Source organism: Leguminivora glycinivorella, chromosome 22, assembly GCF_023078275.1.
Source record: "Leguminivora glycinivorella isolate SPB_JAAS2020 chromosome 22, LegGlyc_1.1, whole genome shotgun sequence".
NCBI classification, from domain to species: Eukaryota; Metazoa; Arthropoda; class Insecta; order Lepidoptera; family Tortricidae; genus Leguminivora; species Leguminivora glycinivorella.
This window is the reverse complement of record NC_062992.1, coordinates 9,351,134-9,365,589: the sequence shown is the minus strand read 5'-3', so window position 1 is coordinate 9,365,589 and position 14,456 is coordinate 9,351,134. Positions and strand designations below refer to the sequence as shown.

The 14,456-nt window shown below is 37.1% G+C and overlaps 1 protein-coding gene across 4 annotated transcripts in view; it reads left to right on the top strand.

The window, feature by feature from the left end:
- LOC125237670 overlaps positions 1-14,456 on the top strand; it is a 112,941-nt gene that overhangs the window by 77,541 nt on the left and 20,944 nt on the right. For all 4 annotated transcript variants that reach the window (XM_048144805.1, XM_048144808.1, XM_048144807.1 and 1 more), the window contains exon 5: positions 7,913-8,062. In XM_048144805.1, the coding sequence (XP_048000762.1) occupies positions 7,913-8,062 (150 nt within the window). The remainder of the gene's footprint in view (positions 1-7,912; positions 8,063-14,456) is intronic.

Sequence of the window (14,456 nt, the reverse complement as noted above, 5' to 3'; positions counted from 1 at the left end):
ACCCAGTGGACACAGCTGTCCCTCACTTTTGTATGAAAAAAGTGTCTCTTCCACTGGGTCACATATTGTTTTAATTAAAAATGAATAGTTTTTAAATTTTTCCCTAATTGGTATACGTGAAATAAGGATCTTTATTCACGATGGTAAGGTTAAAAATCACAAAAGTAGACCTAATAATAAGTAAGGGTAATTCTTGCAAAAAGCAAGAAAAAGTTGATTCACCCAATTCTATTTTTATAACTAATACGTAATATTTTCCTTAACAACCAACCACCAGTGAGTTTTCCACTTTGTGTGTTGTTATGACATTCAAAATCTACGTACGTTGCATTAATATAATCAGAACAAGCCATACGAGCCGACTCATTAAGACTGCGTACATTTAAATATTTATTGTTCCTTATTTTTCCAACTAAAACATTTGTATTTGACAGCATAGATAACTTGCTAAGAAGGCAGGATTTAAAACTAAAAGGATTTATATCATTTGATCCTGCAATTACAATTACAAAGTCTGACATTGTTAAGTCTTTACATATAATGTCACATGAAGATAAAACTTGCTCAATACGAGCGTTAGGTTTAAGAATAGCCGATACATTATAGTTCTTACCAAGTATCATGCAGTACCCTCCGAAGGCCCTTGCCTTGTTGGTCACAGAAAATCCTGACATTCTTTTTATAAATAAGGTTGGAGCAGGAAGCTTGCATGTTTGAAGGAGATTTCCCGTTTTCATCCTTATACGTATTATTCTGTACAGTTTTATCCCTCTTGAACTTAGTTGACTCGTTTGCATTTCCTATATTTGTACTTGCAGTCTCCAATACTTCTTCAGTTTTTGTGCTGTCTTCTGTCCTATTTACAGCGTCCGTTATTATAGTCACAGAGGCATTTTCCTTTTGTTCTTGCGCGCCAGTCTCGTATTCATAATTTAGGTTAGTAGTTTCCAGAGGTAACATATTAGTTTGTTCAGTAGTTTCTGAAACTGTAAAATTTAGCCTTGTTTTATTTATACTTCTGTGTCCTTTCGTGTGCTTTGTCGGTGTCGATTTACATATTTTTGTGAGATTTTCAGTTTTTTTCTCGTATTCCAAAATTTGTTTTTTTAGACAAACATTTTCTAACCCCACATTTTCAATTTCAGTTTCCGCTGTTTGTAGTTGTGTTTCTAACTTAATTATTTTAATTTTTAATTCTTCTAACTCTTCTTTCATACTATATTCATTTCCAGGACAGCTTCTATTAAGGATTGATGCATAGTCTTCATCACTGGTTTCATCAGATGGTAGCGAATCGAAAGAGTTTTCTGTTGGAAAATTTGGTTTTATTTTAACACGTTCCGTCACATAGTTTGTAGGGGTGTGTGCATTTCTTATATGAGAGGTTGTTTCTCTAGATGGTGTAGCCAGGGGTGGATTTGCATTGTCGGGCACATGTACACATGCATTGCATTTCCAATTTTTAGATTCCTTTGCCCGCATTAGGTCATACAGTTTTTTCTGATATTTTTGTGCATTTCACATGATAACATTTTTTACATCGGGAGCAAGCAAGATAGCGTCGATTTAAAATATCATCATTACATTTTCCACATTTATCCATAATGTCCGTTTACTCTTGTGTGTAGATGTCCTCTTTTATCATACTGTGCAAGCGGCCGCGCGCGCGGCGATGCAACATACGCGTACGTCGCATTTGTCGTAAACTGGTTACGGATCGGATGACACATCGCTCACCGCGGCCGCGCCGCTAGCGAATGTAGGATCTCAGCCGTTGATAAGATTTTTTCGTCATAACTTTTAAAATATAGCGAATTTTCTTAAGCTGTTTTTTTCAGAATATTCCGTCTTCTCGTCTTTAAAATGATAATACACACGTTTAAAAGCACTTATTTTTTGGCACTATTATGAATTAAAAGAAGTAGAGGCAGCAATAACGCGACTGCTTTGCGCTAGCGGTATCGGACGAAAAAAAACCGGCCAAGAGCGTGTTGGGCCACGCTCAGTGTAGGGTTCCGTAGTTTTCCGTATTTTTCTCAAAAACTACTGAACCTATCAAGTTCAAAACAATTTTCCTAGAAAGTCTTTATAAAGTTCTACTTTTGTGATTTTTTTCATATTTTTTAAACATATGGTTCAAAAGTTAGAGGGGGGGGGACGCACTTTTTTTTCCTTTAGGAGCGATTATTTCCGAAAATATAAATATTATCAAAAAACGATGTTAGCAAACCCTTATTCATTTTTAAATACCTATCCAACAATATATCACACGTTAGGGTTGGAATGAAAAAAAATTTCAGCCCCCACTTTACATGTAGGGGGAGTACCCTAATAAAACATTTTTTTCCATTTTTTATTTTTGCACTTTGTCGGCGTGACTCATATACATATTGGTGACAAATTTCAGCTTTCTAGTGCTAACGGTTACTGAGATTATCCGCGGACGGACGGACGGACGGACGGACGGACGGACGGACGGACAGACAGACATGGCGAAACTATAAGGGTTCCTAGTTGACTACGGAACCCTAAAAAGCACTTAGCTATTTTTTTTTTTTATATTGGGGACATCTTACACAGATCAACTTAGCCCCAAACTAAGCAAAGCTTGTACTATGGGTGCTAAGCGACGATATACATACTTAAATAGATAAATACATACTTAGAAAACATCCATGACTCAGGAACAAATATCTGTGCTCATCACACAAATAAATGCCCTTACCGGGATTCGAACCCCAGAACCGCGGCTTAGCAGGCAGGGTCACTACCGACTGAGCCAGACCGGTCGTCATATATGATACCTTTATTTGTGGGTCCTGTTACATATTCGACGAATTCATAATATGCTTGTCAATATATTTACATGTATTTACACCTTCAATGTTTTCGATGACTCACACTTTGTTAGTATCCAATATTTCTCATTCCACATAACAATTTACACTATAACTATAATCAAATGAACATGAAAGGTACTAAGTTATCTATTTATGTAATTTGGGTTATTTTGGGTACGTTACGTTAACTTGAAAAACAATTGGTAATTTAAAGTGGAAAAACATATGCGTGTCGGCGTTTATGTCAATATCTTAGGTGCTCGCGTACTTATTTCGTACCGCGGAACGGACTGGGAATGGGAAAAGTGTTTCGCGATTTGGGCCTTTTCTAGCCGGAAATTATTTTTGCTCCCATGCAAGCTTTTGATCCTGGATAGGAATAGGATCGATTGGGGTTAAAAAAAAGTTTGTCAAAAATGCCCTTTTTCTCGCAACTTGTAGTATGTTCGTCCAAAATCTGTAAATGCCATTTTTCATCAATTTGAAATCGAGGGAAGGTCTCCTTAGACCATTTTCGCGTTGGACCACGGAATCTCATAGCTGCCCTTACTGACCCGCTATCAAAATACACCCTGTATAGAAAAGTCTTTTGTAATGAAAACGAAAAACTTTAACGATTTACACTAAACATGGTGGTCTAGACTTTCTGCGTTGTCTGCATATTCAGTTCATTCCACAGAATTCTAGTAGATTCTTAGAAAATTATACAGCTATCCGGTTAATACGCGTTATAAGCACAATTTGAATAATAACTAACTAGTAAGTAGGCCACAAAACTGCCTGATTTGACCTGCCAAGGTTGTAACGGCTCAGCCACGACATTGGTCTAAGCGCGACAGCGGTGAGCGGCGGCCATACATTAGAGCGAGAAACAGCGATGGGACTTTTCATTCGCACGTATGGCTGCCGCTCACCGCTGTCGCGCTTAGACCAATGTCGTGGCTGGGCCGTAATCAATATGATTGGTTTATGTTCTAAGATGAGGAATGTTTCAATGTACTTAACAGTTTAATTGAATTTATTTTCCACTTGTGGTTTCTCGTACCAATGAGTGTTTCAGAACTTATGTGCGAAATATCATTTGATATTTGCCAGTCGCTTTTCGGTGAAGGAAAACATCGTGAGGAAACCGGACTAATTCCAATAAAGAATTAGTTACCCTAGTTACCCTTCGGGTTGGAAGGTTAGATGGCAATCGCTTTCGGAAAACTAGTGCCTACGCCAAATCATGGGATTAGTTGTCAAAGTGGACCCCAGGCTCCCATGAGCCGTGGCAAATGCCGGGATAACGCTAGGAGGATGATGATGATGGTTGCGGGTTAAGAATTTCAACCCCCTTTCTTCCCGTGGGTTGACACCCGGAGAGAAGTGGACCAGGGGTGGGAAAACTGTTTTGGGGGCTTAAATAAGAACGAATTTTAGAGGCGAGCCAGATTTACACCAAAATTACATTATTACTACAGTGCAGGCCAAATAACACTCTATTTTGAAGGACCGGTGGCCGAACTGTGCCCACCACTGAACTAGACTGTGGGATATGGGTTTAATTTTGGTGTGGGTTGAAATGGAATAGGATTGGGAATACATCAGGCGCGAGTTATGTACATTTACATGTAAGGTAGGGTTTAGAATTATCCAAATAAATATGTTGACTGTAGGTAATTGCAACGGGAGTGACTGGTTTTAGTATCAAGCGGACCAGCCGCGCGGAGCGAACCGCACCGGACTAACGGCCCAGCCACGACATTGGTCTAAGCGCGACAGCGGTGAGCGGCGGCCATACACTGGAGCGAGACACAGCGATGGGACTTTTCATTCGCACGTATGTCTGCCGCTCACCGCTGTCGCGCTTAGACCAATGTCGTGGCTGGGCCGTTAATATGTATTAAGTTCAGGGAGCGTTTTAGAGTAAAGCGGACGGGTCCGCGCGGATGAAGGCGACGATATCAACTTCATACAAATTAGTCGTGCGGATCGCTCCGCGTTAGTGCGTTTTCACATTATCCGATCCGATATCGGATGTCGGACTGATATCCCATACATTGCAGGCGCCATCTTGGATTTTTTCTATTGAAATCCTTCCGACATCCGATATCGGATCGGATAATGTGAAAACGGCCTTACACTAATGGAAATCCACGTTCAGGATGCCGTTTAAAAAACATTATACGTTTTTGACATTCACGGGTCGATTTTGGAATGCAACCACGCCATTTGGACTGTTGGAAGGCTCGTCAGTGGCCGCCTTAAAAGCAGTCTATACCTAGAAGTCTTACGCATCCGAGCGTGACAATTGCCTAATAACTAGATATTCTTATATATTTAATGCGGAGATTTCTAATTGCTAAAAATCAATAAACAATACAATATAGGAGTTCTTACACTTGAACTGAACTGCATCCATTATTGCGATTTCTACTTCTCAAGGTCCGTTGTAACGTCTTTAAAGTTGAATGTTAAGTTGTTAAGGCCCCGTGGGTTCAGGATCTTCTCTCATACTCAATGAGTGTAAACGTAATAATTTTTAAGAAGAAAAAAAAACCGCCGCCTTTGGGGTTCTGGTGAAAGCTACTTGCGAATGTTGGATTATGTAGAAACGTGTAGGTATTTTTTTAAACTGCTTTTAATGCTTTAATTATTTGATGGCAACAAAAATCAATATACGTATACCGTTAAGGTTTGAGGAGTTTCCTGAATTCCTCATGAATCCGATTATAAGAAATCGAAGCTTGACAAAATTTTACTAGAAAACTCAATATGCTTAACAAACATAACTAAATAAATGTTACTGTTCTGAACTTAAATGCATGCTGTTCTTATAAAAATACCAAAGTCACTATAAGTGTGCCCTTCAGATTTGAGGAGTTTGGTTCTGACCATCATCAGCACTTCCACTGCACCAAATGTCACTGTTCTGGACGTAAGTGCATGCTGTTCTTATAAAAATACCAAAGTCACTATAAGCGTGCCGTTCAGATTTGAGGAGTTCCGTTCTGACCATCATCAGGAGTTCCACTGCACCAAATGTCACTGTTCTGGACGTAAGGGCATGCTGTTCTAATAAAAATACCAAAGTCACTATAAGCGTGCCGTTCATATTTGAGGAGTTCCGTTCTGACCATCATCAGCAGTTCCACTGCATCAAATTTCACTGTTCCGTACGTAAATGCATGCTGTTCCTTCAAAAACACAAAAATCACCATATGTATGCCTTTCAGATTTGAGGAATTCCCTCGATTTCTCCAGGATCCCATCATCAGATCTGGAGAAATCATCTGGAGAATCTGTATGCATATACTATCAATCAAAAAAAATATGTTTTCAAAATCGGTCCAGTAACGACGGAGATATCGAGGAACAAACATTTAAAAAAAATACAGACGAATTGAGAACCCCTTCCTTTGAGATTTGAGGCGGCGGTTAAAAAGACGTTGTTTGTGCAGATTATAGTCTTTTTCGTATCATATTTTAGAATGTATTGTTTTTACTAGCTTTTGACCGCGGCTTCGCTCCCGTTAAATTTGAAAATTGCAGAATGCTTCATACAAACTTCTACCCCACCCATTTTAGGGAATTAGGGGATTAGAAAGAGAGAAAAGTATAACCTTTAGCAAAAAAAAGTTTGAACCAAAATTAAAATGACGCATTTTTTACTCGTTCGGGATGGAGCGAAACACAGATTCTCTTATGTAAAAATATGTACCTTTAACAAGTTCCATTTCGTAATTTTTTTTTGTCATAAACAGAACCACCAAAGCATGACAGCCTTTTTGAATTCCCGTACAAAATGAGGCTTGCCACGTTTACGTACTTGTTTAAAATCAGTGATCTTATTAGAAAAAAAAAAACAAAATTTCAAGAACGTCAATTATATTTTGGCAACCGTGTTAGTTTTTTTTTTAAAAAACCTTGTTTTGGTTTACTAAGACAGTAATTTTCCACTTTTAAATCGATTCAAAGCCTGTTGCCCGTGTGGTGACGGGTTAAGAATTTCACCACCCCCTTTCTTCCCGTGGGTGTCGTAGAAGGCGACTGTAGGATATGGGTTAAATTGTGGCGTAGGCGAGAGGCTGGCAACCTGTCACTGCAATGTCACAGTTTCGTTTTCTTTCAACCCCTTATTTGCCAAGAGTGGCACTGAAACCTGAGTAGTTTCATGTGCTCTGCCTACCCCTTCATGGGACACAGGCGTGATTGTATGTATGTCAAAGCCTAGTGGCTTTGATTGTATACGCTTCTGCTTGTCAGAAAGTTAAGTTTTTTACACTTCTGCCTAAACCTACTGCACCTTAACGATTATTCAGTTAGCACGTGTTTGTGCGCAATTACCGCGATTAGTCTAACAGTAACCTAAAATGCTTATCGGCGATGCTATGTAAACTGTTTGCTTTGCAAATCTTGATTTGCACTTTAAAGTGTAGCTGACCATTGTAGTTATACTTTGGATCTATTTCACACACGTGTGTCAGGAAACCATTTACGTCAGATTTTTTTTGTGACGCAAATGATAAAGAAATTGCAAAGCTTGTATTATTTTTTATTTTTTGTATTTCTATTAAGTAAGAGGTCTACATATCTCCGAATGACATTGGCTTGTCTGTTAATCATAACACTTGCCAAAAGGTAGTGGTAAATAATTGACAGGCTAAATAATCTCTCTTTAGATATCCATTGAAAGAATACGCAATTGAAACAGATGAAGGTAAAATCTTAACATCAGAAAACTATGTGTCTAATTCTATCGTTTACAAATGTCCAACTGAACCAAAGACTCAAAGATTACTTAGGGCCGAGACGAACAACAACTTGACTGCAGTTTGTATTAGAAAAAAAATCAAAGTTCAGCCAGCGTGCCGTGCGGTTCTCATGCGATTGCGATTATGGAAAATGATCCAAAACTGCAAAAATCTGTCAATGTAATTTGAACTTTCTGTTAAAAGGAAAACTGTTCCGTGCATAGCAATTTTCATAGGACGGATCTAATAACTATATCTAGATGTAGTATGGATGCACGGTTGCATGTCTGTAGAGGCTACTGTCAGATGAATAACTTCATAATTCCTTGTCCTCAGGTGTTCCACCTTCGCGATATACGCTGGGAGCGACCCCGGTTCCTGTCCAAGACGTTCCTGGCATTCGTGACCTTCAACCTGATCAGCTACTCACTCCTGGCTGCAGAAGTCTTGACTACCAACGTCGCCAACACCACTGCCAAAGAGAAGGTAACTCATATACCTGCTGTATCTGGGGCCCATTTCTCAAAACTGAAAGTTACCAGTTACAAGCGGAAGTCTCTTTCCAACTTAGCATATTAGACATTGACAACCACTTGTAAATTGTAACTTGTAGCTTCGATAAATGGGCCCCTGTAGCCCGTTTCTCGAAAGGCCCGTTTCGCGACCATAACAGCATGGAAACCACTAGGTCGATAATCGCATGCACGTGCCTGCGATCGGATTGAATAAGGTGTTCAAATATTTACCTAGATGGCGTTGCTGGCCAAACGGACTTATTTAACGAATTAAAAATCAAATTTTCGTTTCTGAATAATACTTAATATAAATGGAGTACATATAACGTAATATTATTTACCCAAATAATAATAGTTATATACCATTAGAAGTCATCTGTAATATCTTATAGCAAGAGCTGTTATAATCTGTGATCTTACGTAGTTATCAAAATTAGTACTTATCAACCAGTGTCGCAACTTTTATGACTTAGTGGGTCTGTGACCACTCGCTCACTTAAATAGTCTTAAAGTGCCATTGACTCATTGAGACTTAAGCCATTTATACCAATTAACGGCATCACTAAATTCTCGAAACAAACATCATACTGATAAAAATATTCTTCACAATTACCTAACCTAACCTTTAGTAAAAAATGCATGAATATTATCATTGAGATTAGTGGGACTTAACCAATATCTACAGTAGGTAGTGTAGCAAACATATTACGATTATTTTAATGCGGTTCCTATTTAATTCACTTTCTTTAACTACCTTCTTGCAACAAAAGAATTGCAGCAGTAAAACTGGTCAAGCAAAGTTCGTTGTGCCGGTTGCAAACAATGATAATTCGTTTAATTCGCCGTGGCAGGGACCGGAAAACCCCTTTTTAGGCTTAACCTCATCAATTAGCTTACCCAATGAATTTTCTTACCAAATAAAATGGTAAGCTTATTTAAAGGTAACCTTTTAAAATGGTAAGCTTATTGATACTGTTACCCTAACTACTAACTAAGTTAATTAACTCTGAAACCCTATCGCGTTAGGGTTTTTCAAACCTGTTTTCATTGAGTTAGGGTAAGCTTTATCCGTTCCTTTTTTTTTCTACATTTAAACTGGTTTGCTATAGATAGAGCTTGTCTCAGACGCATGAACTCGAATTTACGGAGTTATTACCATTTGACTTACAACATTTAGTTTCTGTATTTGATAGTAGGTATAAGTATCTACCTACTGTTGTACTTGTGAGGGACATGCTAGAAATAAATATCAATATTAGATTGTGTTACAAGGGAGTTAACTGAAGTAGGTTTTTACAGCGTGGATGTAGGGTACACATTGAGTTTTCAGTAAAGCAAAGGATCCTAGGATATAATTCTGAGCATAGTGGGTGCAGTTAGTGTCAACGCCCAATTAATTTATTATGTTAGTATGTACGTCATCGATTATAAAAAGTATTCGATGATGTAAACATACATAATACATGCCTAAATAATACGTACTTGATTAACGCAAAAATTGTGATCTATGATAATTTGATAATGCATACTGTTTTCGTTGCGGTAATATTTTATATGTACCTACTGGCAACATAATTTATTTTGATCAGTTATAGTAAGGAAAAACAGGTACTTATTATCTTAAACATTAAAGAAGAATCCTTTCAGTGTCGTGAGCGGTAGATATTACTTTAACGTCTTAACCGCCATTGTCCGGTATACAAGACATCGATAGAACGATATATACTCATATCCGCTAACATATTCATATTCATATTCTTTATTGGTAAAAGTAAATTACATGTCAGTGGTTACATTACATTTCATTATGTTAAACATCAATAAAAATAATAAAAATAGGTAGTTCAATAAAATGGTGGCGTAACGTGGCCGTATTATATAAAATACATAAATTTAGTAATAGTAATTTCTTTTACACTCCTGTCAATATTATGAGCCATTATTTTACAATCTCCTTTTTATCCCGTGTCATAGTACAAAGCAGTGTTGGGCACTCAACAATAAAATCATTATTTGAATAAGAATTCGTATGAATAAAATCATGTCGATTTTATTCCCGTCAAAATTATTTGAATAATTTGTATGGGATATAATTGAATAATAGTTATTTGTTATACAAGGGGGCAAAGTTGTATTTTAACGCCGAGTGTGGAATTGAAAAACGAGCAAGCGAAAGGATTCTATAGTTGAACCACGAGCGAAGCGAGTGGTTCGAGAATAGAATCCTGAACTTGCGAGTTTTTTAACACACGAGAAGTAAAATACATTTGCACCCGAGTGTAACACAAAACTTTTCCCCTCACTATAGCGAGGAAACTACAACGCAAAAAATGCGTTTATCACTGCTTCCAGTAGTTCCACGGGTAGTAAATCATCTTTATTACTAGATTCACCTACTTTTATCAATTTTAAAGCAGTTAATTTGACTTTGTTCAAGGTCAAATTACTTTACCCACTAGTGGATAAAATGCGTTTTTACCCGCTGATATTAAAGGACAAAACACGTGTTTCCGAGCTAGTGAGGGGAAAAGATAATTTTTTCTTAGTCAAATACAATGAATCATGATTATTTATTTTAACTGAAATTATATGAATAATAATGTAGTCTGGGTGTCCGACGTAAATATAACATGTAAGTAGAAGTTTTAGTACTACAATTTGACGGGTTCGCTTCGTTAGATTATAATCTAACGTAAAACTAATCCGTCAAATTGTGAATGTGAACTGTACTTTACGGTTCACAATATTTCGTTAGTTCATAATCTCGCTAGTGAAATTATAAACTAACGGTTTTTACAATTTTACGGTGACATATCCACTTTTTCACCTTATTTCATTGTAATAAGATGAAAAAGTGAATGTACATCTCTTTGTAGTCGACTGTACTACACAATTATTTTATTCTAAATAACATTTTATTTGAATAAAACGTTAGAATAGTCCCATGTCTAAAATATTTATTCAGAATCTTATTCTTCATTTAAAATAAAGGTGCCATGATTTATTCACTACTAATAAATGTCAACTAAGGAGTACAAGGATTTATTCTTATTCAAATCAATTTGAATAAGAATAACTTTCTAGCTTTTTGTTTCGTATTCTTATTCAAGTTAATTTTTGCCCATCACTAGTCATGTTTGCCACTGGCAATACTGGCATGTATAGAAGACTTCTTGTACAAACTGGCTGCCATGTATAGAAGACTTCTCGTAGTTTGATTATAATATGTCCAGAATCAACACGTCGTGTGAACAATATAAGTACCTAACATTATTTACGATATTCTCAACAAAGCCAAACTGAGAAGATGTTTTCAATTATTTAATTGGAAGATATCAATATTATTTTTTGGTTTGTTCTTTCCCTTGTTTTGTTAGTTTTTTACTAAAATTTGCTCTCGAGTGTTAGCGTCTGAGTTGGTCTGGCGGCCAAAAGGCTGATTTTTAAAAAGCCTTGATAAACACTTAAAACTCTCACACTTACAATTGTTCCAAAACACCCAGGTATAAAAATAAAGACAGATAAACAATAGAACAGCACAAGTACGCGCTACGAATGCCTTCAAAGCCAAAAAATACTATAAGCATTCAGGTCAGTTATGTTTTTAAACTAAAGTTTAAAGTTTTAAAGTGCAATATTGTTTGACGATTCAAAATGTCGTTTATGTCGCTACATAAAGCGACAAACTCTCAGCAAAAACTTGTTTACAGAAACGGGGTGCGTATGAGCTTTTACTAGCTACGGTTATTCAATAATAAGTTGAATTTCAATGTGCGCACAGATTAAAATTGCTTGAATTAATAACTATAATGATAGGGTAACAGTTAAGACTGGGTTTGGTCTTGGTTAAAGGTTAATTAAGTTAACTGTATCTGATAGGCTTACCCTATCAAGCAGTTACCCTTATAAAAGGTTACCATTATGGTTGGGGTTTTTATAACCACTTCTAAAATAAGCCTATTGAAAACCCCGGTTATGGTAAGCGGTTCCGATCCCTGCGCCGTGGTCGAAATCGGCCAGGAGAGTAGTATCGTATTATGTATTAAATTAGAAGTGCCTTATCAATAGCCGATAACGGGCACAATGGGTTTCATAAATACTTCGAGTTTTAGCATTAGACCATCGTTTGATGTGTCATTTGATTTTTTTTTTATCTAAAAACACTTATATACTATTTTTTTACATTTGAACAGCGAGCGAAAACCGCTAACGGTTTATCTGCCGCCGTTGTCGCTCGTTTACATTGTAGGTATTTTTATTCACTAAAGGTATTAATCTAAATTTATATCTAAGTAGGTATTTAAACAGTTCTTATCTAATTAATAAGGAAAGAAGCATTTATTTTAGCCGGATGTTTGTAAACAACCCGGGTGCGCACCTGTACTTGGCAACAATAGGTTTTTTATAACTGTTTTTGTCTTGTGTATATTATTAATTATGTTACGATTTACATCATTAGGCCATGAGTTTAGAGTATTAGGTAACATGAATTGCCATATTCTTTTCCCATAGGTATTCTGGTAAGTAGGTAAAGGTAATACATACATTGGTATATTGATATTCCTTAATGTTTGTGACCTAGTTCTATTTTTAAGGTTAGTCAGGTTAGATATTTCATCACATACTAGCATCATCTTAAACTTATCGTATACGTTAATTATTTTACAGTACTCAAATAGCTTACGTTCGTCTTTTTTATACATTTTTCTTATCGAGTTAGGTACAATTGTTTTTACTAGTCTTAACTGTATTTAATATACATTATCTAGGTAAGTTTTGTAAGTTCTACCGTAACTACTTAAACGGACTCGGCTAGTGACATATATAACATTCTACGGGTACTAAAAGGTATTTTATGTTTTAAAAGGGATAAATTGGCCAGTATGGATCTCAGTTTATTGCACACATAATTTATATGTGGTCCCCAGTTAAATGTGTTATCTATTATAAGGCCAAGATATGTATGTTTATCGACTTGCTGTAAGGGTTCGCAATCGCATGTGTTTGTTGTGATACTGTGTAGGCACTGGTGTTTGTGTGCTATGATTCTAGGTTTTATCTGGCATTTTTTGTGAGCGGAATGGATATACATAAGTTTTGTTTTGTCGTAATTAATTATTAGTCCTACATCGTGGGCCCAGGCACATAATAAATTAAAGTTATTTTGTAATATTTTTTCTGCTATTTTTATATCGGAGTGGGCGGCTACTATAGACAGGTGTCGTCTGCGAATTGGTATACAGAACCCTCGCAAAATATATTGCACATGTCGTTCACATACAGTAGGTATTCGGTAGGTGAGAAAATTGATCCCTGGGCGGTGCCCCTTTCTGTTGGAATCATGTTACTATTAGTGCGGGGCGTTAACAGAGCATTAGTATGAATGTATAGTCCCGTCTGGCAGAAAGCATGAAACTTGGCATGTATATAGCTTATAGGGTTATAAGAAAAAATTGAAGTAGAAACACGCCGAGGTGTCAATGTTTCCCCTCCTTCCCCCCACTTTTGTATGCCTGTTTTCAGTTTTTTTATATTTCCATAAAAACCGTAAAAGCTACAACAATAACGTCTAAGAGAAGTATATTCTCTATAAAATTCTCTACAATATTGTCTTTGGAAGTATATAGCTAGAACTTATAATTTTCAAACTATGCTCATTTTCCCTTTGCCATATTTGTGTTTGGTGACCTGTAGGATAAGTAAGGCCAGCGACTTTGCACTTTTGCCTGTGGCGATGCTGTTTGGCATAATTGTTCCTTGGGTCAAACTGATCCGATTTATCACAATAGTCATGAAATCGCACGTGACTACTCCCCACAAAGAGAAGGGGAAGGGGCCGGTTCCCTCGATGAAATCTATGCAATACTTCTTCTTGCTCTTAGCGACTAGGGCAAATCGTATATCATTTCCGTGTAATGTAGGGACGTATTAATCGTTTCTAAAAAAATCGTTGCACCTTTTTATACAAAAATAACGATTTTATAACAAAATAATGTTTTTTTATGTATTTAATTGTAACAGCTATGGGCTACTCGCTCCTGGCTACTGAAGGTAACTCATATATCATATACCTAGATATCTACGTCTTAAGTCATTCCTAGCGTTCGTCAACAACGTGATTAGACTGATTAGTTTTTAGGGACCGGACCGGAAGTGTCTTAGGGACCGGCCACATCTAAGAGACGCATGTCCTGAGGTGCGGAACAGACGAGGAGACGTTTTTTGAATAACATTCAGGCGGCGTGGCGGAGACGTCCGTTGCGCGCCGCAAGACATGCGTCTCTTAAGTGTGGCCGGTCCCTTAGGTCGACGACGTCGATGAACGATGGATAATACGCGCGATGCGATGCGACGCGATTGCCGTC